This window comes from Silene latifolia, chromosome 1 (genome assembly GCF_048544455.1).
Source record: "Silene latifolia isolate original U9 population chromosome 1, ASM4854445v1, whole genome shotgun sequence".
NCBI classification, from domain to species: domain Eukaryota; kingdom Viridiplantae; phylum Streptophyta; class Magnoliopsida; order Caryophyllales; family Caryophyllaceae; genus Silene; species Silene latifolia.
Window position 1 is genome coordinate 2,656,835 of NC_133526.1, and position 26,138 is coordinate 2,682,972.

The 26,138-nt window shown below is 37.9% G+C and overlaps 3 protein-coding genes across 6 annotated transcripts; 2 read left to right on the forward strand and 1 right to left on the reverse strand.

Annotated features, from left to right (window-relative positions):
- Window positions 1–749: 749 nt before the first annotated feature.
- Window positions 750–9,578, forward strand: LOC141592738 (NAD-capped RNA hydrolase DXO1-like). The gene is made up of 13 exons (XM_074413532.1): window positions 750–1,160; window positions 5,076–5,326; window positions 5,853–5,918; window positions 6,037–6,115; window positions 6,285–6,364; window positions 6,468–6,491; window positions 6,858–6,982; window positions 7,209–7,425; window positions 7,576–7,629; window positions 7,750–7,796; window positions 8,440–8,524; window positions 9,062–9,125; window positions 9,250–9,578. Exons 1-13 carry the CDS (start codon window positions 983–985, stop codon window positions 9,357–9,359), a joined length of 1,380 nt encoding a protein of 459 aa, XP_074269633.1. The 5' UTR covers window positions 750–982; the 3' UTR covers window positions 9,360–9,578.
- A 634-nt stretch (window positions 9,579–10,212) lies between these two features.
- Window positions 10,213–15,012, forward strand: LOC141592747 (casein kinase II subunit beta-1-like). Of its 2 annotated transcripts, none has more exons than XM_074413552.1 (6): window positions 10,213–10,573; window positions 10,671–10,960; window positions 13,003–13,221; window positions 13,560–13,669; window positions 13,753–13,918; window positions 14,554–15,012. In XM_074413552.1, exons 2-6 carry the CDS (start codon window positions 10,741–10,743, stop codon window positions 14,682–14,684), a joined length of 846 nt encoding a protein of 281 aa, XP_074269653.1. In that variant the 5' UTR covers window positions 10,213–10,573; window positions 10,671–10,740; the 3' UTR covers window positions 14,685–15,012. The 2 variants fall into 2 exon arrangements, with proteins under 2 accessions (XP_074269653.1, XP_074269644.1); XM_074413543.1 differs by having other exon boundaries at window positions 10,406–10,573; window positions 10,704–10,960.
- Window positions 15,013–15,531: 519 nt separating this feature from the next.
- LOC141592757 (uncharacterized) lies at window positions 15,532–22,509 on the reverse strand. 3 transcript variants are annotated; one of them, XM_074413566.1, is made up of 4 exons: window positions 22,127–22,509; window positions 18,679–20,831; window positions 18,424–18,591; window positions 15,532–17,748 (listed from the first exon to the last, which is right to left on the reverse strand). In XM_074413566.1, the coding sequence occupies exons 2-4, from the start codon at window positions 20,788–20,790 to the stop codon at window positions 15,967–15,969; spliced, it is 4,062 nt and encodes a 1,353-aa protein (XP_074269667.1). In that variant the 5' UTR covers window positions 20,791–20,831; window positions 22,127–22,509; the 3' UTR covers window positions 15,532–15,966. The 3 variants fall into 3 exon arrangements, with proteins under 3 accessions (XP_074269667.1, XP_074269684.1, XP_074269675.1); XM_074413583.1 differs by lacking the exon at window positions 22,127–22,509 and adding an exon at window positions 21,614–21,984; XM_074413574.1 differs by lacking the exon at window positions 22,127–22,509 and adding an exon at window positions 21,643–21,978.
- Between the last annotated feature and the right edge of the window lie 3,629 nt (window positions 22,510–26,138).

Genomic DNA, 26,138 nt, shown 5'->3' on the forward strand with positions numbered 1-26,138 from the left:
CCTTATAAAGTGGTAATTCTCCTAAACATGACCCAATATTAACTCAGATCGGACAAATTCAACTGAGCAACTTTGCTCGTCCGACTGCAAACTTTGGCCCATGAATCTCAGGTCACATAACCATGGGCTCTGATACCATGTTAAATTCAATAACAGTCCTGGGTCGCACCCAAACGAAGGAGAAAAAGTCCACAACTTAGGCCTAAGAAGGTTCCACTCTAAAACCAATTGGCAATAGAGGTAGGGCTGGGCAGCGGTCCAAAACTGGACCGGACCGGTCCGGAACTGGTTTGGACCGGGACCGGTCCGGAAACCGGAATCTTGGAAAATGGTGGACCGGAGACCGGACCGGAATTTTTAATTCCGGTTCCAGTCCACTAGATTCATGGACCGGGACCAGTCTAGAAACCGGAATCTTGGAAAATGGTGGACCGGAGACCGGACAGGAATTTTTAATTCCGGTTCCGGTCGACTAGATTCCGGTCCGGACCGGTCCATTTTTCCGTTCCGGACCGGATTATGCCCACCCCTAAATAGAGGGAGTAGCCCTTGCCTTATAAAGTGGTAATTCTTCTCTCTTTTATGAATGTGGGACAACCTCACATATGGGACTTTGGATTTCTTCACACGAAATAAAGTTACCGGCATCATCTCCAAATAAATCGACTCAAACCCGGGAAAAAAAATCTCATTAACTGGGTCTCCAAAAAACCAGAAAATTCAGAAGTCCCAAAATTGTAGAGAGCGAGAAACGGTAATTTTTACGTTAGGAAATAAATCCCATCTCGAAAATCTCATCTCGAAATAAATAGACTCGAACCCCCAAAATTTGGCTCTCTAAAACCCTTCATCTTCTCCAAAATCCCCCAATTTCAATCTCCACTTTACCGAAACCGTAATTTTTCGCCAGGTTAATCTGTCGTTGTATCATAATTACGTTGAATTTAGTGATTATTTGCGATTTTCATTATTACGTTCAGAAATGGCGTATCAGAAAAGAGTAAACGAAGCGTTGGATAAACAATTAGAAAAATCGTGGCCTTCGACATCGAAAGGATTGAATAGTAACAATAAGGATAGTCGATTATCGGTTGGAGCGACGCAATCTATTGCTGGTGACGAACAGCCACTTTCTCTCTCTAAGAACCCGAGCTCTGATGGTTCGTTGCTTTGCTTCGTAATGTCGTGGTTTTAGTAATCTAGTGAATTGGATTGAATGGAGGAAGCATTTGATATAATTGTGTTGATTGTTTTTTTTTTTTATTCAACTTTGCTTCGTAATTTGGTACTTATTGATGTGTTTTGGCGTCGTTATGTATATCATTTGATATGGTGTGTTGATCGTAGTTTTATTTTACTATTTGCTGATATTTTGCATGGGTTTAAATCGTTTAATGATGTCTTAGTGTGTTTTGGTTAAATGTTATGGACAATATCTTTAGGTGTGTTTGAATTGAGAGATTTGGAAGGAAATGAAAGGGAAGGAGAGTAGAGGAGTTCAAATCCTTATTTGGATAGCAAATAAGAATGCGGGAAATGGAGGAGGAGAGATTTGGAAGGATCCATTTTCTCTCCTGTAAGGCAAATCAAAATCTCTCCACAATAAGCAAAGATTTGGAAGGAAATTGTATTCAAACACCCACACCCCATTTCCCTTTCCCTCCCTTTCTCTTTTCCCTCCACTTTCGCTATCCAAACACACCCTAAAATATGGAATATACCCTTGCATTTGACGTCCATGTAATCAAAGAATAAGGTATTTTTGAGGTAATTTTGGATTTTGTTGTGGATGTGTGTATTAGGTAAAGTTTGGATTTTGATGCATGCCCTTTACATTTTTTTCAATTCTGAGTCATGCACATGGGTCATCATTATTTTGGTATGTTCTGTTCAATGCTGATTTTTTGTTATTTTGTTGGTTATTTGGTGATTTTAAGTGAATTTTTATGCTTACCATGTCCTTGATGACCTTTTTTTAGGGGTTTTCGTTGTGGGCATGTGTGATTTTAGTTAAATTTTGGATTTTGATGCCTGTTTTTTTTCAATTCTGAGACATGGGTCATGTGTATTTGGTGCTTATGTGTTCTGAAATTTCAGTATATTTTGGTCTGTTCTGTTCAGTGGTGATTTGTTTTTTGTTATTTTGTTGGTTGAGGGCTGTCATTTTAGTGAGTTTTAGTGCTTGACATGTTCTTGATGATTGTTTTTTCCCCTTAACATTGAATTTTGAGGCAGTTTAGGTGGTTTTTGTTGTGGGTTCATGTAATTTTAGTTAAAGTTTGGATGTTGATGCCTGCCCTTTACAGTTTTGTCAATTCTGAGACATGGGTCATCTTTATTTGGTCTATAACCAAATACATTGTACGTACAACCATGTCACATATCAAAGTTGACCTTCAAAAAGCATATGACTCAGTTGATTGGGATTTTCTGAGTTAAATGCTAGCAGCTCTGGAATTCCCTCCACACTTCCAGAAGTTCATAATGGAGTGTGTCTCTACTGCCTCCTATTCCTTGGTACTAAATGAGGCAAAATATCAAGTATAAGTGCAGGCAGACAAAGGAAGAATAGAAAGGGTATTTCAGGTGAGAGATTGGGTGTGGTTGAAACTGCAACCTTACAGGCAGAGCTCAGTTCAACAACAGAGGAGTAATGAGAAGATTTCACCTAAATACTATGGGCCTTTTCAGGTTGAAGACACTGTGGGAAAGGTTGCTTATAAATTAGCCTTGCCTGACAATGTTTAGATTCACAACGTCTTTCATGTGTCTCAAATTAAGAATTTCGTGAGGAAATTTGCCTCTTTGAAATACACATTCCTGAATGGATGCAAGCGTTGTCGACTGAAAACAACCTTCAACCAGCTGTAGTGTTGGAAAGGAGAGTGGTGAAGAGACAAACTCAAGCTGTTGTACAGTACTTAATACATTGGGGATTATGAGATATTACCTCAAGCAACATCGGGAAGAATTTCAGAAAGAATTCGTGTCCCTTGTTTTTCTTCGTCTTCTTCTTCTTCTTGCCCGGGATTCTGAGAGGTTCATAAAAGCCTTCCACAGTGCCAGCCCCGTCGACTTTTACCTCATCTTCCACTTCGGCTTCCCCCATTTCTTCCGTCTTGCCAGTCTCATCGTCTTTAACCTCATTCTCCTCGTCTTTCTCCTCTTCTTCCACCTCGTCTCCCCCTTCATCTTCCGAGGAGGACTCACATTTATTAACCGCTTTCGTTCTTTCCATTGCCATTCTACTATCGAATTGGTAAATGAGGATATTTTGGACCATACGGTTAAGAATAACTTTAGGCCAATTTACCCCTTCAATTTGATCTAAATACGAAAAGTATTTCACTTTTGCGTTTGCATCGGAACTTGGCAATAAGACGAAGTTTAGCAAATAAAAGTGTATTAAATCCCGTACTTGAAGTTTATTTTCCTCCGTCAACTTTGTCATAATGATGACCGCAAGCAGGTTTTTTTTAACCAAAAACTCTTTAGGGGTGATGCTTTTAAAATCCTTTATTTTTTTAGCGAGCTTGATGTAGCACATAGGAACCTTGGTAGTAGTAGTTGTCGGCTTTTAAAATCCGACAACTACTTGGGCTCAAATGAGGTGGCACGGAACTGAAAAAGCCGACAACTACTACTACCAAGGTTCCTATGTGCTACATCAAGCTCGCTAAAAAAATAAAGGATTTTAAAAGCATCACCCCTAAAGAGTTTTTGGTTAAAAAAGACCTGCTTGCGGTATCACTATGACAAAGTTGACGGAGGAAAATAAACTTCAAGTACGGGATTTAATACACTTTTATTTGCTAAACTTCGTCTTATTGTCAAGTTCCGATGCAAACGCAAAAGTGAAATACTTTTCGTATTTAGATCAAATTGAAGGGGTAAATTGGCCTAAAGTTATTCTTAACCGTATGGTCCAAAATATCCTCATTTACCAATTCGATAGAGAATGGCAATGGAGAGAACAAAACCGGTTAATAAATGCGAGTCCTCCTCAGAAGATGAAGGGGGAGACGAGGTGGAAGAAGAGGAGAAAGACGAGGAGAATGAGGTTAAAGACGATGAGACTGGCAAGACGGAAGAAATGGGGGAAGCCGAAGTGGAAGATGAATTTGATGCCTGCCCTTCAACTTTTCCTCTAATCTGAGACATGGGTCATCTTTACATGATGTTTATTTGGTCTAAAAATTCGGTACTCCTTGGAATGTTATTGGTAACTTACCAATTGAGGTAAATCTAGACTTTGAAGCTCGGTTATTCATATTGATGCCGGTTTTTGGTGGTTAAAAATATAGTCCCCGTTTTTTTTTTAATACATGTCATTCTCACATTTTGAGACGCTCACTTCTCTCTTCATTATCTTTCAAAATATATGATTAAATATTATGATATGTATGCTTAAAGAGTTTTTCTTAAGAAATTTAATGGTATAATTTTTATAATTTTTGAACAAATATATTTTTGTAAATATTAAAATCAAAGGATCACCTCGAAATAGCAAAACGTCATATATAAAAAGACGCAGGGAGTATGTTGTTTCTGTATGCTTGTTCTCACTTTGGAGCCAAATTATCGATTTTTGTTGAGGTGACATTGTCATTTCAGTTAAATTCTACAGTTTGATGCTTAACCCTTTTATGTTTCGTCAATGTGCAAACACGGTTTTTCTCTTGGTTGAATTGTATCCTGAAATGTATGCCCTTTGCCTACTTTAGCTAAACTTATCAAACGATATCAACTTGGGAGTTGGGACTTGGGACATTTATTTTGTTGACTTTGGATTGACCTTTAAATTTTTTGTTTCCGTATTTTTAGAAAGGTTTAACTTATAATTGACCTGTTGTTTGGATGGAAGCATCTGGGGAGAAAATGAGTGATCTATTTTCCCTTCTACCAGCCTGATCAAAATCCTTCCAACATAAGAAATATTTGGAGGAAAACACCCTTATTCCATTCCCCCGCTGTCCTCGTATCCAAACAAAGGCTGGAAAGTCCCATCGAATTACGTGGATCTTTGTTGGAAATTTTTCTAACTCTAACAGTGTCTTTATATATTACATTTGCAGTACTACCTCCAATTCAGAATAACAATTATCAACATAGAGGTGGCCGTGGCAGAGGCCGAGGCCAAGGCCGAGGTCGATTCCAAAACGATAGAGGTGCTGGCATTCTACCTCGGCCTGGATATCCCGGAAGACAAGATTATGGCGGCTTTGGCTCCAGGTTTCCTAATAGACGAGACGAACGCTTTGTTTCAGAATTGAAATTTGCAAATGTCGATGAAACATTGTCAAGAAAAGTTACACAGTTTGAAGAAGTAAATTATCTTTCCCTCATGATGGGTAATTTTTGTACATTAATGTTAGTCTCCACGTGGAGTGGCTGTTTATAGGCGATAACTTCCTAGTAGATCCGAGTTACTTCCCTTCAAATGACATGGAAACACATGTAAATGCAGAAAACACCTGTAACTTCCGAGCTTACTGAACTTGTCCTCTTAAGCTCCAGACCTCCACATTCATTTGATTACCTTTCTTTTTTAAAATAAAAAAATAAACTACTTTGTAGAATGTAGCTTACATTATATGATTTGTAGATTGAGTTGGATTCTGTACAACTTGGTCTTCAAATTTACTTCGTATATGCTAGTGAAATTCTTTATTAGCTTTTTGGATGTGATTTTATTTGGTTTGTACAAGTAATTTGTTATCTTGACCCATGATTTAGAAGTGTATTTTTTTGTTACTGGACAGCTACAATTTACCTGATGATTGCCATGTCAATGATAGTTTTCCATTAACTAGTGATTGCTAGTACAACTTTATGACAATTTGATTAAATAGCCTTGCGAAGTTGCCTGCTATAGTCGTGCTGGAGGAGGCGAAGTCTTGTTTGATGATAGTAGCCTGGTAAGTCACGAGATCTGTTAGGAGTTCATTTTCCACCAGTATGCCATTCAACTATTCAAGCATCAATGATATCTTAATCGCGAAATTTTTACAAATTGTTGCATTTTATTTTTTGTAGAGACTCTTCAAGCGTCTTATAAGCGAAGATGTTGGAGCGGATCTGAATGAGGGCTTTGATACTTTTATTGAGAAAAAGGGTATGCAATATGTGTATAAAACTTATATTCTACAATTGGTTTTGCAGCTGTCCGTTATTTTAATATAATCTAAAACAGGAAACATAAAGACCTAAAGTAAACTGCAGTGACAAATTTACTATTAGGGATGAATGTAAGCTCAGCTTGTTATTAATTGTCCAGAAACCAGATTTGGGCTCTCAGGGTTTTGGTGATTTTCTTGCTTGCATAAGACACAAACGTATTCCTCTTCAGAATATGCATTTTGTGGTAAGTACAGCTCTCTTTCTTGTGCTTTATTTTATTGGTGGACAAGCATCCCATAGTATTTTGGCATCCATTGTGCTTAATCTCCCCCTTTTTTTCTTTGCAGACTTATCGCAATAACCTCAATAAGGTAAATGACAATTTTCTTTGATAATTTTCCTTATGAGAAATATTGGTAACGTTAACAGTGTTAAAGGAATGCTTCTCCTTCTGCTGTGAATTGTTTGAAGTATTCCCAGAAAGAGACGATGATTATTTTCTTTTGATAAGTAAGAGATAAATTTAATTAACGGAGATCAAGGGGGTGACACCCATGTACAAAAGAGGTGATAATTATAACTCGTTTTACAAAGCTGTCGTACTACTCTATGCTATTGCTTTTGCGAAGCAGTACTGATGTTTTTCGGGTCAGGAAAGTAGAAACAAAACTTCGTATTCACTAGACTTGTAATTTCAGTGAGAAACTAAATCTTCTTATTTTGCACCCTTTCTGTAGATCATGGCCACTGCTTATATCAGGAATGAGCCTTGGGAGATGGGAGTGCATAAAAGAAAGGGGGTGGTCTATCTTGATGTTCACAAGCTACCGGAAAGGCCAAAGACTGAGCTGGATCGGAGAAGGTAGCATACTAAATTTCGTTATCCTTGTTGTGGTCTTCTGGACGTGTCAGTTCTTTAGCTGTAAATCCTTTAGTGGAGGTGGTACACTTGCATGAAAAGGGATATTGCTTTGAGTCCCGAGTGAGTTGACCTAGCATAAAACAGTTAACCTATGTTGCTTCATATACATAAACAAAAAATCTACTTTGAAAGTTTTATCTAACTTTCAACTATTTTGTTCAACTAGATGCTATTGGGGATATTGCTTTGAGTCCCTAGCCACTGAAGATCCTAGAAGAGATACTGGAGAGGGGATACATCATATAGATGCTAATGTTGAGTATTGTTCTGTCATTAAAACACAACTTGGCAATCATCATCTGTTAGTGGGTGCTGAAATAGATTGTTGTGATTCAACTGATGATGGAAGGAGGTTTTATGTGGAGTTGAAGACATCTCGAGAGGTATGTATTAAGGAATTTTGTAAATCTTCACATTATGTCTTCCAATTTCTTTGGCTGGGTGGGAAGGAATGAAACGGAAGTGGTTGGAAGCTTCATTAGTTAATTCTCATTATTATGAAAAAAACTTATCTTGGGACTGTTGATTGACAGTTGGAATATCACACTGAAAAAAGATATGAAAGGGAGAAGTTACTCAAATTTTGGGTAAGCTTAGTTTATTGTCTTATTATGCCAACAATCTTGAGTTTCTGTTTGACGGGTTTCATCTTTGAGATCCAGCTGACAGCCATCTGATATCAAATATTGTTGAAATCACTTTTTCAGATCCAATCATATTTGGCTGGTGTTCCCTATATTGTCGTTGGTTTTAGGTAAATTACTCATCTGTTGCAAAGTATTATCTTTCAGTTTTTATTTATCTTTTTTTTTTTTTTTTTTTTTTTTTTGATCTTCTTTTATGTATGGACCGTTTTTATGAACTTGTTGCATCTGCTGAGTGTTGGCTCAGTTGTGTACTCCATGTACTGCTCTTTCCTGTGCATAGGGGATAGCATGTATAATTACCTTTTTTTTGTCTCGAAAAAAGACATTGCAACATCTAGTTACTTGTTTGTTGAAAAAGAAAGAATGTACGGTGGCTGTCACCGTCAATGTGATTCATGAAGAAAAAATGCTTAGCACTAGCTTTGTGATAGAATTTGTTTTACCTATCAGCAATTTTATCATATTACTCTTTGAGCCTGAGATGGACTGTTGTTATCAGTCTGCCAATATCAGTCAAAATCGTTCGTTGTATCATATAAAGCACATTTCGTGTCAGACTCACATCTGTCATTGCCAGAAGACTTCAAATTTACATGTTCTCAAACTAGACAGTCGCACACAATATTTTTTGTGAGGCCACTCCATTATCCATTAATACATCAATCCAACTCTATTCATTGTATGTCTTTTATTTGCGAGGTGCCATAGGAGATTGACTAGCAAAGTCTGTTTACTTCTTGTCTTGCGCAGGGATGATTCAGGGCGGATTGTTCGGACAGAAAGAATGAGGACAAAAGACATTAATCACAGGCTGAAGATGAAGAATTATTGGCAGGTGAAATATTTATGCTAAAAGTAGCAGCCATGATATTTCATTGTCTCGGCCCCTTAAGTTGCAGAAAAACGTACAAAGTTGACTATATGACACTCTGACTTGTACTTTTCTTGGGCCTAAATGGCTAAAAATGGTATACTGTCTTTAATGGTTGTAATAACCATTTGTTTTAGCCTTGATCTTGGAACTGGTCGTCACGAGGGATTCTCGGTCTTGGCATAAAAATGTTAAAATACCACCACTAAATGGCTTTAAATATAGGCAATGGCACCGAAACGTGGCAGAGTTGTTAAGGTTTGAAGTTTACCACAATCGTATTTTGAGTCTATATTGTCTGCATTTATAGCAAAATGATTCGGATCAGGCCACAGTGGCCGATTCGCAATCATGTATCATACCGAATTTTAATATTTTGGCCGGCACCACCTCAAAATACGGTTGTTGCACTCTTCAAAACCTTTACAAACCAGTCGTGGTGCCCGCTTTAATTTTTATATTTTGATTCTCATTTCAATGGTGTGATTCATGGAATGACAGGGTGGGGTGTGCTTAGCATTCACTGATGAGGTCCTGTGCTGGCTGTACGGTACTGTTAAAGAAAGTAAGTTCACTTTCACATTATTTTTGGAGTGTCGGAAACAGGCCTCAAACTCAAGCATTCTCTTCTACTCCTTAATATACCATTCCTATTCCACAAAGTAAGGTTTTTGGTGTCGTGATCGCAGATGAAGACTATATACTACAGTTTGCTCCGCCTTTCACCCGTTTGGAGCTTCTCCAAGCTAATTCTTGCCCGGATGCAATTACCCAGCATGTCGAGCAATTACAGCAATGAGGACAGCGATATGAAGGGGAAATTACTTTTCGGAGCCATGTATTTTATATGCTGTCTATTTTGGGTGATGATGTTAACATTATACTGTTAGCAAATAGCATCACAGTCTCACTGATCATGAGCTGTACAGCTTGTAAAAGTAATATTTTATCCTGATATCTTTAGCATCAATCAGCTGACTTTTAAAAAAAAAAAAAGTATCAATTCCTGCCCTTTATTTGAATCTCTTATTATATCCTTAAAGTTACAGTTGATTAAATTCTGTACCATATATTCTGTGTGTCACGAACAGTTTCTCGATGTTTTCGACATGCGGAGGAGCTGAAAAGTTTATGTTGTTACAGTAACAAATCCAGTCTCCTAGATGATACACCTGTAGTATATTATCTTTGGAGATTTTTCTGCTCATTTTTCCAAATCTCATATCCGTCACAAGCTTGTGACGGACGATATCCGTCACAAGCTTGTGACGGTTAAATAAAACTCATTTGGGTAGATAAAGACGAGCCATTTGTATTTCCGTAGGCAATTTTACTTTTGTCTTACCTACTCAAGTGGGTGATATTTGACCCGTCACAAGGTTGTGACGGATATACCCGTCACAACTCACAAGGAAGACTTATTGTTCTTTCATTTCGCTAATCCTCGACCCTTTCCCTATCTTTATCGGTTACAAACTACAAATCGTGTTAAGACTTCCGAAGCCCTAACACTAGTGGGAAATTGATCGTTCAGTCAAAGGTCTTACCGAGCTAGAAATCCAACTAACCAGATGATCGTCGTAAGTGGGTGTTTGATTTGGGTTGAGTGAATATATGTTGAACCCATGACCGACCAAAACCCGACTCAAAACATGAGAAAAGATAACTTTAGCTATATCATTCTATCCAATTCAATAACAAACAAAAGCAGACTCGATTCAATTCATAATAACGCAACCCAACCCAAACTAACTTGACCTCGGCCTAAACTTGACCCGACTAAACAAATCGACTCGAACCGGAAAAAAAATCTCAACCTGGGTCCCCAAAAAAAATCCTGAAAATTCAGAAGAAACCAAAAATTGTAGAGAGAGAAACAGAGGTAACCTTGGTTCCTCTCGTCACCCCCAATTTTTCTCTCTCCAAAACCCTAATCGTCGATTTCCTCTTCCCGAAATTCCCCCAATTTCATTCTCCTCTTTCCCGAAACCCTAATTTTCCCCCGATTTTCAGGTTAATCCGTCGTTGTATCATTATTACTTTGAATTTAGTGATTATTTTGAGATTTCTACTGTTTAATCACTAAATTTTCACGATAATCTGTGATTAGATTGAAAATATTGCCCCTTTTTGCGAGAATTAGGGTGATTGATAAACATTTGCGGAAGAAAGAGGGAAAAATGTACAAGGAAAGAGGAGGAGGATCGAAGGTTTCGGAAATGGCGGATCGGAAAAGAATAAACGAAGCGTTGGATAAACAATTGGAAAAATCGTCACCTTCGACGTCGAAAGGATTGAATAGTAACGCTAAGGATAGTCGGTTATCTGCCGGAGCTACGCAATCAATTATTGCTGGTGGAAAACAGCCAGTTTCTCTCCCTAAGAACCCGTGCTCTGATGGTTCGTTGCTTCGCTTCGTAATTTTGTTGTTATTTATGTTTTTTGGCATAGTAATTACGCGTTTATAGTAATGTAGTGAATTGGATTGAATGGTGAAAGCATTTGATATGATTGTGTTTTTTTCGACTTTGCCTCGTTATTTGGTTGTTATTGATGTGTTCTGGTGTCGTAATGCATATTGTTTTACGGCGTTTTTATAATGTAGTGAAATGGACTGAATGGAGGGTTTGTTTGATATGACTGTGTTGATTGAGCTTTTTCTAACATTGCTTCGTAATTTGGTTGTTATTGATGTGTTCTTGCGTAGTAATGCATTTCATTTAGCGCGGTTTTAGTAAAGTAGTGAAATGGATTGAACGGGGGAAGTATTTGATATAGTAGCATGGGTTTAATGCTGTCTTAGTATGTTTTTGGGTTAAATGTTATGGACAATCACTTTCAGGTTGTTTACGATCTTCTGGTCTCACAAACTAACAATGTAATACGGAGTATATGGTAATCACTAGCATTTGACATCCATATATGTGAGAGAAGATTGGGAACAAGGCCTGAAATTGAAAGTCTTTAGCATTGCTTGCGTGTTTTTGCTTAAGTTTTGGGGATAAAGGTTCCTTGTTTTGATTCTTTTATTTTTCAGTTTTATCAGTTTTGATGCTTAAGGTTGTGTTGCATGCTTGCGTGATTATTAGCTTATTTGTTCCATTTTTTAGTTTCCGAATGTTTGTGCATGCCAAGTTAGTGCTGTTAGGGGTTTCGGTCAGCTGGCCCTTGATCCGTATAGCCAATATTGGAATCACATTGGTGAACTAGCTAAGTTATTCCATTTGTGAGCATTTTTTTTTCCTGTTTGACCTGACCTAGTAGCTTATATGGACTACCGAAACATTGAATCATGCAACAGCAATACGTAGACATGGATGATAGCTCTTGCTACCTAATCTTAAGTTAGTCTCGGAAAGATGAAAATGACTGCTCAGTTTGCCACCTCTAGTTTTTGAAAGATTTGATATTTCTTAGTTGGGAAGTTGTAATCAAGCCAAGTGAGCCCTTTGCTGTCTTAACTTTTATAGTCTTCTTAGATCCCATTGTAGAGGGGATACAACTCCGGCTCTAAGCTGATGGCTCGCCTAATTGAAAATGGGCATCTCTCAGCTGAGCTTTTCCTTCTCGTTCTTGAAAGTTTACTTATTTCTGAAACTGCTTCCAGGCCGTGTGTGCGATGATGAGGCTCAACACATTAGATTCAGGGTGCTGCCTACGAATCTATGATGCCCTTGAGGCTCAGGATATTGCAAGTCCCAACTTGGTTTCTATTTTTTCTCTCTCCTTCATTCAGCCCTTTCTTTCACCCATCTATGGCTCTATGCTTCAGTTTTCTCTCAAATCTGAATATCTGTAAATTCTACTGTAAATAAGGCTCTTCTGGCGCAAAATATTGATCCTCTTGCATCGTCGAATTTTGCATCACCTTTTTAAATGAAGAACGATATATCTTGTGAATGCTACTTCTTTGTTTTGTAATTGTTAGTTTGCTAAGGGCAACTGTAATGGTGGAATCACTTTCCATCAGAGCTTTCTTTGCTAGTAATTTTTCGTTGTATAATTATGCACAGTTCTCTGTTTATTTTGTTGTTTTACATGCCTTATAATTGCTTGTTGAGGCTTTTGTGAAGCTTCGAAAGTCTCGTTCTTGCTCATATCCGAGCTGGCGACTGACGGACTGAGTATCATGGAACAAAAGATCAGATCGATAGGCATTTTAAGTTTATTACTAGGTTGTTGTACTTGGTTTGTAGGGCCCTCTGTGATTCAGATTTTTTTTAATTTTGTGTAGAACAATGTTAATTGTTATTACAGGTCTGTCAAGCTGTGGCTGTTTCTGGATTTTTGAGAACTGTAGTTCTATTTAGTTAAAGCATCATGTGGACTTTAATAGAAAACAGTCTAACACCAAATCCTCAACACATTCTTTTTTTCTGTGGCATCTTTAATTTAAGGAAAGGTAGGATTTCAATGGTATTTAAACATTCATTGACTTGCAGATGAATCAGAAACCGATAGCGAAGAATCTGATGTCAGTGGTTCAGAGGGTGATGACACTTCTTGGATTTCGTGGTTTTGTAACTTGCGGGGAAATGAGTTCTTCTGTGAAGTAGATGATGATTACATACAAGATGATTTCAACCTCTGTGGGTTGAGCAGTCAAGTTCCTTACTATGATTATGCCCTGGATTTGATACTGGATGTGGAATCCTCACACGGTAAGTTACTTCTCTATTTCGTAGTCAAAGCTGTACATAATCACCGCTTGCTTGAGATGCATGAGTTTGTGACATTGTTGTCATAGTACTGCTGTGCACAGTGCAGGATGTGTTTTTTATGTATTTTTGATTGGCACAAAACTTGTGTACCTGTGTAAGGCGGTTAAGTTATTGTTAAAACGCATATCTACCAAAAGACCCTATAAAGATGGTTACTAAAATGTTCTTTTATAGGTGTAGTTGAGTTATTATTACTTATGAACATGAAGTTTTACAATATCTAAATGTCAAATCCGTTATTGGCCTCTTGACAAGTAATACGTGTCACTGTTATACAGGTGATATGTTCACTGAAGAACAAAATGAACTAGTTGAATCTGCAGCAGAAATGCTATATGGTTTAATTCATGCTCGATACATATTGACCAGCAAAGGCTTGGCTGCAATGGTGAGAATTACTCTTTTTCCCTAGACGTAAGATTGTTTAGCAACAATGCAAAAGTATTAACTGGTTATGTTGGGAACATACAGCTCGAGAAATTCAAAAACTATGATTGTGGGAGATGTCCTAGGGCTTTCTGTGTTGGACAACCTTGCCTTCCTGTTGGGCAGTCTGATCTTCCTCGATCAAGTACAGTGAAGATCTACTGCCCTAAATGTGAAGATATTTACTACCCCAGGTCCAAATATCAAGGCAGTATCCTTTATTTGATTCTTTCACACCTTTTACCTTCAAAGTTTTTTCCGTTTATTTCTCTGGTGTGCGACCTCTACTGTTTATCTTTTTTTTACCCGTGCTTACTGCTTAGTGTGGCTGAGATTTCGGATCTTATGGAAAATGGCAAGCTGTTTAGAGTTTATGCTTCTTCTCAAGGTCTCTATGAAGAGGAATTGGTACAATACCTAGTAGGATGAATCTCTCTTTCAATTAGTTACGTTACCTAGTCACTTGGCAAAAAAACACTATGGACCGGTTTTGAAATTTGATAGTTACGCGGTTTTGAGTGATTGGATATGACTGGCATTTATAATTTATACAATTATAAATTATAAATGCAAAGCTGCTTTTGACATATAAGCAGCTTTGCATTTAGGGCAGTAGATCTTGCATTTGATAGTTACGCGGTTTTTTTTTTTTGGCATATAAAAAAAACTTGCAACAAGAAACCATTTTTGAAATCTGATAGTTAAGCGGTTTTGAGTTCTTTAAAAAAAAATATGTTCCTATTTTTTTGTATTATTCTCTTCTTGTTCACCCGGTACAGTTTATTCCTGTGCACCCATTTATAATAATCTATGTTTCAGTTCCATGTTTACCTTGACGATATTTAGATGTTGATGGCGCATATTTCGGGACGACGTTTCCGCACCTGTTTTTGATGACATACCCACATCTGAAACCTCAGAAACCAAGTCAGAGCTACACACCAAGAGTGTTTGGCTTTAAACTTCACAAGCCATGATTCAGAGACGATATCCAAACTGCAGGAGTTATACACGGCTTGGACTCTATGACACGAGGAATTACTGAAGATCAGATGTTTCTCAAGCTGCAAGGAAACGGGCTAATGATATATATTTGGGTACAAGTCTGCCTTTGAAAAATATAGCAATTTCAGTACTGCACTTCCGTCTGTCATTTCTATTCGAAGTTTTAGGTGTTTGCCTATCCAAGAGCGTTTGTAAGCTATATACTTCTAATGTGTGAAGTTACTGATGAAATTATAATGTAGTGGTTTTGTTGTCTTGTTTCTTTTTCATTAGTAGGAAATTACCCTTTTTCTTTCCTCATTCGTTATCGCTTTGCAAATCTTCCCCATTTCCCCCATTTGCGTTCCTGCAAGTGATTTTATCGTTCTCATTAACTGAATTTAGTTACGAACCGATCACAATGTGAAATATACGAGTCATTGGATATGACTGGCAAAATTGTATAAATTTTAAATTCAGGGAATGAATTGTCAAATCGGTTAAGTTGTATGATTGGCCTAGTTCTTGTAGACAGACATTTTCTAGGTTGACAGAAGAGGGTCGATTGGTCGAATTTATGTTGTAAATACATGTAGTCTCAGTTTTTTTTATATATAAATTATTACAATTATAATTATAATAATATAAATATTATTTATAATGCAATTTTGAAGATCGTCCGTGCGAGCACTCCGAGATTGAGAAAGAAAATTATACAGTACTTTCATGCCATTTACATTCGCTTACATTTACTCGTAATTCTGAAGGATAAACTAATAAACTCAACATTTAAAGATGAGAATATGAGTCGAACGGAGAGACTATTTAAAGATGACGATATAAGTGGAACGGAGAGACTATTTTATTTTATAATCATGGCTTACAGTGTCTTGGGAAAAACATGAGCAAGTTCAAGCTCATTCAATCTAAAATACTGTGCACAAAAATACACAAGCACATCACACAGCAACTGTCACATAATTGATTTCCTGAACTTGACAGCAAAACAGGTGATCCTTCCAAAAAGGGAAGCCCAAAGCCCTAGTGCACGATGGCGTCCCTGCAAGGAGAGGGTACGCGGAAGGGTCCTATCATAAGGGTGTAATAGGAGCAAGCCGTCTTCTCCACACAAAAAAAAAAGGATGTACTGTTGGCAGATTCCTGTTATAAGAACAAGTTTCTTTGTACATTTTTTTTCTGATTTCAGAAAAATAAGAAGAAACTTGTTCTTTTAACAACAAGCTGAAACCCAATATGTACAGTTAACACAGTACACTACTGATTTTCAGGATTAAAGCTCTTGATCAGTTGGTCGGCTCCAGATTCCCGGACAATCTTCACAAACATATCAGTTGTTTTCTCATTTTGGATCATTTCTTCCAGAACCCGATCCTCTGAAATATTTGATCCCATATTTATCATTTTCTCACTTTTGTCGCCCTCAGAGAAAACCAATTCAGAAAGACGGCCTTTATTCAAAAGTTTGTGATACTTCTTTTCTTCCAGTGTCTCCGAGAGTATAAGATGATACACAAACACGTCTTTCAGCTGTCCAATCCTGTAAGCCCGGCTGATGGCTTGCCTTTCCACTGACGGGTTCCAAACAACATCAAGTAAGACCACCCTCGAGGCACCAACCAAATGAATTCCTTCACCACACGCCTTTATTGAGGCCAAAAGAACCCTAACCTCGCTACCTGGATCATTAAAGCGATTAATAGAGGTTTGTCTTTGCTTTGTGGCTTGTTGCCCTTTCATGTAAAGATACTCTTCTCCCTCGGACCAATCATACCGAGACTTCAGCAAATCTGCAATGAAATTCAAGGGCTGCAAATACTGGCTGAACACCAAGATTTTTTCCCCTACAGCTAGATTAATGAGTTCTAAGAGAAACTTGATCTTCAAACCGACTTCCAGGTTCTCCTTATGCTTCTCCAATAATCCCTTGTCGATAATGTCAGGCACATGGTTACACACATTTAAAAGCGAGGGATGAACACAAGCGACAGAAACCAGATGATTCTCTTCGATAATGTATTTTACTCCCGACAGTTGCAGACAGCAGGTTTTTTGTAGATCAGATGGCTTTAGAAACACAACAGAATGATATAATCCACGGAGAGTCTTCTTCAAGATCTCCCCCTTATGGACATGAACAAACGGTTTCATCCATTTCCTTAATTCCGCAATATTTCTATGTTCATCTATGTAATTGCCTAATAAAAGCGGATTCCTGAACTCTTCTCTGACCAAGGAAAGTGTGTTATGCAGTTCTACAAAGTTGTTTTGGAAGGGGGTCCCCGAAAGGATGATTCTTCGCTTTGTTTTGACTTTAGTCAAGACGTTCCAGATATTACTGTCATTGTTCCTCGGGGTGTGTCCTTCATCCAATACTAAGATACCCGGCTGCTCAAGAAGTGCTTTCTTGATACTCTCATCCATGCCCTTCCTCTCACCGGCAAGCTCGTCAAAGAGCCGATAGCTAATTCCTAAAATACCCTTACCCTTGGCCCAAGAACAAAGCTTTTGCAACCTAACATTATTTGTGGCTCTGACAACCTCCGGATCCTCATTGCCAGAAGGTTCCGATTTGTTCAGGTTGTGAAATGGTTCTTTAACTTTCCACCTGGCAAACTCTTCTTCCCATGTAAGAAGCATACTCGTTGGAGAAACAATGACGGGCCTTGACATTGGATTTTTCTTAATGAAAGATTGAAGAAAGGTGATCGCCAGACGGGTCTTTCCAGTACCTGGTGCATGGCATATGATACACCCTCCTGTTCGGAAATTCGTTTGTTTACCGAGTTCATCTAGTTTGGTTGCTCCTCCAACATTTCTCCAGATAAACTCGAATGCTTCTTGCTGGTGAGGGTATAAAGACTTTTTTACCCCCGGGATGAGATCCCACACCGTACCCTGAGCATTATCTGAATGAACATGTTCAAGGTTGTATTCAAAGTCAGGAAGATTTAACCCGTTAGAGACAGCAACCTTATATCCGTCACAAGGAAACAAACGATTGTTCTTGTTTCCTGATCTCCCAAATGGATCGGTGTCCTAAACATGCAAAACCAAGAGTAATCTGTCACAATCCGCGGAGCATATAGAATGAAGAGGGATATCAGTACAACAAGCAGAAAACTTTTAAGGCCTTACTCTATCTAAACTATAGTACATGTATACGATCACAGATCACCTCTATCCGAATATTGAAATTTACGACTTCTACAGTACTTAATAATACGATCTCATTTCTTGGATTTGGCATCTTTTTCAGACACCACAATTTAACAAAATGGCAAGAATAGTGGAAATGTAGTGAATTGGATCGACTGGACCTAAAAAAATGTCGTGAAGGCGATTGGGTGAAAGGAGCAGATTCTACCAGGCTATATCAGGTTGCAGATCAGGCAAGTTTAGACGGCTTTAAATGCAGCATTGGTAAAAAAAAACAAAAACAAAAAAAAAATGGAAGTGAAGAGCAAAGTATGAGAAACTCGGAAACTTTTGACAGAAACTGAATCAGGTAATGACATATCCTGCCCAAACCCAGACCTAATTTTGTACTTCTTTTGTTCCATTGAATTGTTTACGTTTTTCAAAATTCTCCTCACATATCTTTTAGAACGTAAACAATTCAATGGAACAATGAAGTACTACTAGTAGATAGTACAGCTAGAGTTGAAGAAATTCGGAATTTGGGAAACAGGTGAGAAACATTGAAAGACTTACAAAATCTGGTGTGACATATCTCATTTCAAGCTTGATGAATGAACAGTATTTGCACCTAATACCGATTTGGTCATCAAGAATCAAGTAGTGCTTTCCTCGGCAACACAGCTTGCCTTGCACAACTGCACCATCATCAGAATCAACATCATCGTTTTCAACATCTTCTTCCTGAAAACAGTAACACATGTAGCTGGTTTGGCTAACAGAAGATAACAGAATATGTCTGATTAAAATAACTGATATATGAAACCTTACCGAACAAGAAGAAGTTGAGCAGCCAACATCGCAAGTTCTAAGAGCAAAATCTAGATCATTGAAGAGTCCTTCTATTTCTTCTTCCTCTTTGGTTTTCTCGGGCAGTGACTTCTTGGACGTAAAACTGAATTTCAAGGGAACAAATGCTCCTGTTACGGAACATGCAGGTGACTCCCACCCTGTATTACTATTCTCTAAAATAGCGTTGAGCAATATGTTTCCAACCTTGCTAGACTTCAGCTTTTGCTTCTTCCGTGGAGGACTACACTCTTTCTCCAGGATCCTAATCTTAGGAGGCCTGCCTCTTTTTCTCTTGACGACATTCTCACATCCCTTATCGTCAAGAGGCTTAGGGACATGCTCAACCTTAGAGTCATTTTCGAGAATAGGGCCTCTTTTTTTCTTGACAGCATTCTCACATCCCTTGTCGTCAACAGGCTTAGGGACATGCTCAACCTTAGAGTCGTTTTCGAGAATAGGGCCTCTTTTTCTCATGACAGCATTCTCACATCCCTTATCGTCAACAGGCTTAGGGACATGCTCAACCTTAGAGCCATTTTCGAGAATAGGGCCATTCTGTACAAAGTTATTCTTCGGCTGAGAATTGCCTTCCACACAAGTACTCCTGCGTGGCCTGCCTCTCCTTCTAAAATCAATGTTCTCACGTCCCTTGTCATCCAAAGGCTCATGGACAGCCTCAACTTTTGGGTCATTATCGAGCATAGGGTCATTTTCAGGATCAGGGTCATTTTCAGGATCAGCGTCATTTTCAGGATCAGAGTCATTTTCAGGATCAGGATCAGAGTCATTTTCAGGATCATGGTCATTTTCAGGATCAGAGTCATTTTCAGGATCACGCATCAGGTCATTCTCAGGATCAGAGTCATTCTCAGGAACAGGCGTAGGGCCATTCTCGGGATCAGAGTCGCTCTCAGGCTCAGAACTGCTTTCTGCATAAGTACTCACATAAGTACTCCTACGTAGCCTGCGTCTCTTTCTAAAGCCAACATTTCCACAAGCATTGGTGTAATCAGGCTTATGGCTATTTTCATGACCATCATCATTATCACTGTCTGAGGATGACTGTGAATCATCAATAGTGACCGGGCAACTAACAGTTCCATCTCTTATTTTCTTCCTAGGCAACTTTATGCGACAATGAGACCTCGTTCTTCTACCCACAAAATCATCTTTTGGGGCATTATTCTCAGGTGCCACGGGCAAAACCAACCCATCATACTTTCTTTTTCCGAACAAAAGATCAGTAGAAACTCCCTCCCTTCTCTTCTCATCATTTCTGTCTCTGCACTTCAATTTGTCACTATCCCTAACACGATCACCACTATCAACATTATCAATCTCATCAATCTCTTTTTCAGTGGAACTGCCTACTTCATCTTCGGCTACCCTGTGGATATTCATGGTTTCATCATCTGAGTCGGAACTAGTAACAGCAGAACTCTCACAGCTATAATCAGAGTTCGGTTTTTCCTCCATTATTTCCAAGGAATCGTCACTAACCTCATAATAGGTCACATGACCCTTCGCAATCTCATTGTCCTCCTCTTTAATATCGTGATCAACATTATTCTCTGCAATGTTATCGTCATCTTTGCCACTCTTACAACTATCATCCTTAACCAAATCTCGGCTCCTCTCAACGCTTCCACTTAGTTTAATGGAATTAGTTTTAAGAGCAGCAACCCTTCTATTATACTCAGCTTCATCCACCACCCTAATATAGCTGTGACCATTCAAATCCTTCTCCTCCTCATTAATATCGTCATCAACATTATTCTCTGCAATGTTATCGTCATCTTTGTCACTCTTACAACTATCATCCTTAACCAAATCTCGGTTCCTCTCAACGCTTCCACTTTGAGTGACGGAAGTAGTTTTAAGAGCGGCAACCCTTCTATTATACTCAGCTTCATCCACCACCATAATATCCTCATCGTCATCCTCCTCCTCTTTAACTAGACCAACATTACCAAATTTTCTCGTGCTACTCCGCGTCCTTCTTGTAGGGAACCAACCTTTATTTTTCTCCTTATTCAACTCCTGCTTAGCTCGCTGAAGCCGCGTTCTCCTGCCTACTGGTACAGACGTCATTCTTACTTTCCACAAATCAAACCACAACACAACGGTTCAATCTGCAACAAATAGAAATCAGCAACTTTATTTTTTACTTGTCAGAGACGATTAAAAGACGCCAAATTTGAAACTAAAAACATGCATACAAGATGCAACAAACAAAACCAACTAATGTTATTCTAATGCAATTACTGCCACATTTTTCGAGTCTACTAACTATAAATAGATATGACACAGCAGGCAAAGGGTGAACATCAGAAAAACCTACAAAGTATTAGTCTAAAAAAACATCAATAACAACATTAAATCCGTGCCTCAAGGACTCCTGCAAATTGCGGGGTAAAAGAGATCGAGAGTATTAGTTTAACTAGGCATTAAATCAAAATTCAGACTACCAAATTAGCCTACCATAACCAAAGTACTCATAGCAAACCGGAAAAAATCAGAACCCAACAACCCGCGAATCTAGGCCAGATTACAACCCTGAACCAGGCCAGTCCAAGCCGAGACCGCCCAGGGCCAGCTAAAGCACGTAATTCATTATATGATACCACTCCCTCCGTCTCGGTCATTTGTTATCCTTTGGTTTTGGCACAAAGACCAAGAAAAGAGAAAGGGGTCAAGTACTAACTGACAAGTGGAACAAATGAAGTTTGAATGATCAAATAGTTCATCAAGTTCATTCTTAAAATAGAAAGGACAACCACCCAGTGAGACAACCCAATATGGAAACGGACAACAAATTACCGGGACAGAGGGAGTAATTCAGAAGAATTATGAACATTTGGTAATTTTTTTGGATTGTAATTTACATTTTCCTCTAAAACACAAAATACATTACAATTCATTAAGCAGCAATGACAACATTACCCGAGTGCCTCAATGACTCCCGCAAATTGTGTGGTAAGGGGAGTCGGATGAACCCCAGATCAATTAATAACCTTAACCTTCCTTCGGTGGATTACACAAAAATGTACACTTAAATTATCAATACCAAAACTAGATTTTTTTCTACATTTGATCAAAATTACAGAAACAAAGTAAGAAAAATTGACAACATTAATTACAGAAACAGAATTCAATTCATCAATTTAAAACGGAAATTGACATTTACTCATTAATTAATAATATGAAAGTAATTGGACCCATATCACAGTAACCAATACTTTTTCTGTAGACAAATAATCGAATATAAGACCGTTGTATGCATACTACAAACTTTAACCTACGTTGTAATACACCTCGTTTAATAATAACAATGATAACGATGTTGTACCATATGACGATATCGACATGTAACAAAACCCTGAAAAAATTAAATACTAGAATTAAAAAGATTAAAGAAAAGGGTAACCTTGAATAGTGAAAAAATTTACCCACAAAGGGTAATAATGGCGGAACAACCAGAGAACAATGCACAGTAAAAAAATTACTTTTTTATACGAGGGTAAATTGATAATGCTAAGAGAGAGAAAGAGAAAGATTTACTAGTACTACAACAATGTAGGAGTATTTGAGTGAAATTAATGATTTTTTGATAAAACCCATGTGAAAAAAATCAAGAATTTTCAACGGATTTTCAGAAATTTTTGGAAAATTTACCCTTTTTTAGGAGTGAAATAAGGAGAATAATTGAGGGTAAAACGGTAAAAGTATGAAGAGGGGACATGCAGACAGAAAAGCGAAAGACTGTGAAAAAAAGTGAGGTTGAACCTGCATAGAGAGAGGAGTTTATGTGAATGTGAAGGTGAAAAGTCAGATTTTTTATAAGGAAATTAAATAGGTAAACAACACAAAAACTTCAGATGGGTGAGGAGTTGAGGACTGAGGAAGTTTTTGTGTTATGTCTTCTATTAATTTAGTGGAAGACGTCTTTCATGAGTTTTACTAGGTAAACAATTAAGGTTGACGACTATATTCGTCTTAAACTTGAAACGGGTTAAGTATAATAGATGGTTGTAAATAGATCTGGTAAATTGACCCAATTGGGTAAAGGCGTAAGGCTGAACTAAAACCCCAAAATAACTCGAAAGTGACTCGATAGACCCGGGGAGACCCGGCCCGAAGTGACCCAAAATGATGCAATTGACCCAAAATGACTAAATTAATGTAAAATCATGACCCATAACGACCCGAACCAAAGTGACCCGACCCAAAAATGACCCGATTACATGTTGACCCGAAAATAACCCTATCCAAAGTGCCCCGACCTAACCCATCTACCAAGTCTGGTTAAACTTGTGATAGGTCCGAGTTTTAGGGGAATAAAATAACCGAAGTGCCCCGACCTAACCCACGTACCTATGATTATTATGATGATGATGATGATGACTCTAGGAGTCTAGGATAATAATTTACTCAACTGTCTACAAGAATTTGTGTTTTGTCAAAGCTTGTGTACAAAATATTTTCTGGTGTGTGTTAGATGCTTCTTGGCTGATTGATTGATTGATGATTTCAATCGTCCCATTGGATATAGTGACTAGTGAGTAGTGAGCATCTAGGGCTAGGGGTGTTTAGTTGGGGTTGTTGAAACGGTACGGAATGGATTTGAGTCTTTTCAATGTATGGTTGCCGGTTGGGATATTTCGTAATCGAGTTACTTCATATGTTATCTTATTCACCATTCCTACCAATCGTTGGTTGGCGCAGTGGTAGCATGGGGCTACCCTTGGTAGGGAGGTCTGCGGATCGATCCCCCACAACTGCGATTGGGAGGGTTTAAATACCGTAATCTTTGGACATGCCCCGAAATCTGGATTAGTCGGCCCAATGTGGTCCGGATTACCGGATGGTTTAGACCAAAAAAAAATCTTATTCACCATTCCAAATATCCAATTCAATTTGATCTGTTAACCCAAATGCCTTCTAAATTATCTAAATTTAAAATGGGTCGAGTATGGTAAATAAAACAAATGGAGGATGTTAATAACAAAAAAAATTATCAGGTATATGCAAGTAGGAATATTATTTGACTCGTATTCATTTTAGGACGATTACTATCGTCTTAAGAGAGACTTAATGATAGTCTAATACTCGCATAATTTTTTTATATATAATTACTACATAAAATATTATATTAATACGGGTCGTACTTTTTCACATACGCATTTGACAACAATGAATTTAAAGATAAATTAAAAATTATAAAAGTTCGAAAAAAATACATATAAACTCGGTTTGATTTATTATGGTTGTACAAAACTCTTTGAGTCGCCCTTTTGTACCAATTCATCACTAAAAATACACATAAACTCGATTCATCATTAACTCACCCTTTTGTACAAATGCTTCATATACATGTTATAATGCAATCTGTCAAACAATGTGAGACTAGCCATATACAACAACAACAACAACATCAGAGCCTTAATCCCAAAATGATTTGGGGTCGGCTGACATGAATCGTCTTTTAGAACTGTCTATGGGTGAACGGACACATCAAAATGCGAAAAAAAAGAGCGAAACATAATACAAAGTCAAGGTAAACTTAAAGGTTTTAAAATTGAATTCCGGATTTCATTTATAAAAACTTAAAATTTAAATCGAGAATAAAGACCAAAACGATTTTGAAAATCGAGGTAGAATTTAAGGATCCGGAATACCCTAAAAGTAAACCAAGTAAAATATATAAGAAAGTGGTTGGTAAAAAGGTGTAATAAAGAAGAGAAGAACAAATAACACTCCATCCTTTCAATTATTTCAATTATTTGTTGGAGTACGAGGGAATAGGATGGATTTAATTGGAGTAACTGAAAGGATGGAGTGTTATTTGCAGGGCACCCATAGGATGGATTATTCCTATGAAATAACCCTAATTTTTATAAATAAAATAAATAAAAACACTAAATCTGTTGAATAACATCAAATGTTAAAAATCCGCATGTATCATTTCCCTCCATCGTGCCCTCTCCGTCACCATACTCTCCTCAAGCCCCAAAAATCTCATATCGTGCTCTATCACTCTCAACCATGTCTGTCTCGGTCTCCCTCTACCTCTATGGACCTTTTCAGTTCTCCAAGTCTCCAGCCTCCTAACTGGTGCGTCCATAGGTCTCTTTCTCACATGGCTAAACCATCTTAGTTGATTTTCCATCATCTTGTCCTCTATTGGCGCTACTTTTACCTTTTCCCTAATCACCTCATTCCTTAATCGATCTTTCCTTGTATGGCCACACATCCACCTCAACATACGCATCTCCGCCACACTCATCTTTTAAATGTGAGACTAGACATACTTACCAAAATTTCCACATATATGAATATTGTCAAACAATAATTTACCATCAAACCCTAGTCATCATTACGTGTTATAATGCATCTACTATGTTACTAATGCTAAACAATGCACAAATAAGCATTTATATCACCAAAGCTAAGTAGGAAAACTCTACCTCTTGTTAATCATCCACAAACTTCGAGTTAGAAACGACTATAAGTGCTCATCAATGAAGTTTCCTCCTACATAATCCATAGCTAACTATTACCACAAAACATACTACAGCAATAACAATAGTAATTAACCACTAATTACCCCATTTAATTAGTCATCACCCTAATTAATCCCTTAATATAAGTACTTAGTAATAATTAGGATTTACTAAGATTAAAGAACATTAATAAAGATGAACATAAACTTACAAGTGTCAAATGATGAACAAAAGGCAAGAATTATAGGGTGAATCTTCAAATGAACTACTTAGGTTTTGTGGATAAGATGTAGTATGGGTGGTTGGAAATTTAGAGAGGGTTTAGTGATAAGGTGAGGAGTGATTTTAGGAGAGAAAATTTGAAAAGTGAGGCTTAAAGAGATAAGGTGAGTACAACAAACTTAGACGCGTTTTTAGTGACAACGACATGTCACTCGGTTGAGTGAACTCTTCACGCGGTCGAGTGACAAACTCCAGAAGTCTGCATAAACACTAAAGGACCTACTCGATCGAGTAGACTACTACTCGATCGAGTAAGATACCACTATGTCGAGCACTAGATCGAGCAAGGCTCTAAAAACATGGGTGTTACAGATATTTGGATTTTGGTTGTTTGTCCTTACATGAATTTGGGTCGAGTTATTCTGGCAGCGGCTCATTTTCAGGTGGATTGTTTCAAGTTATTTGAGATAACAGTTAATTTGTGATAATAAATATTCGAGTCAGGTTAATTAAATAGGGTCGAGTCAATCCAATATTCGGGTCAAATTTTCGTTTAGATCATTTTTGCCCGGCTTAATCTAAAGGTTACAAATGAATAATCTAGCAAAAAATTGTGTTTTAGATGATAGTACCCGTCTTAAATTTAAAATAGGTCAAATATGGTAAGCGAGACAAGACGAGGATGTCTTGGACTAACAAAAAAATTACTCATCA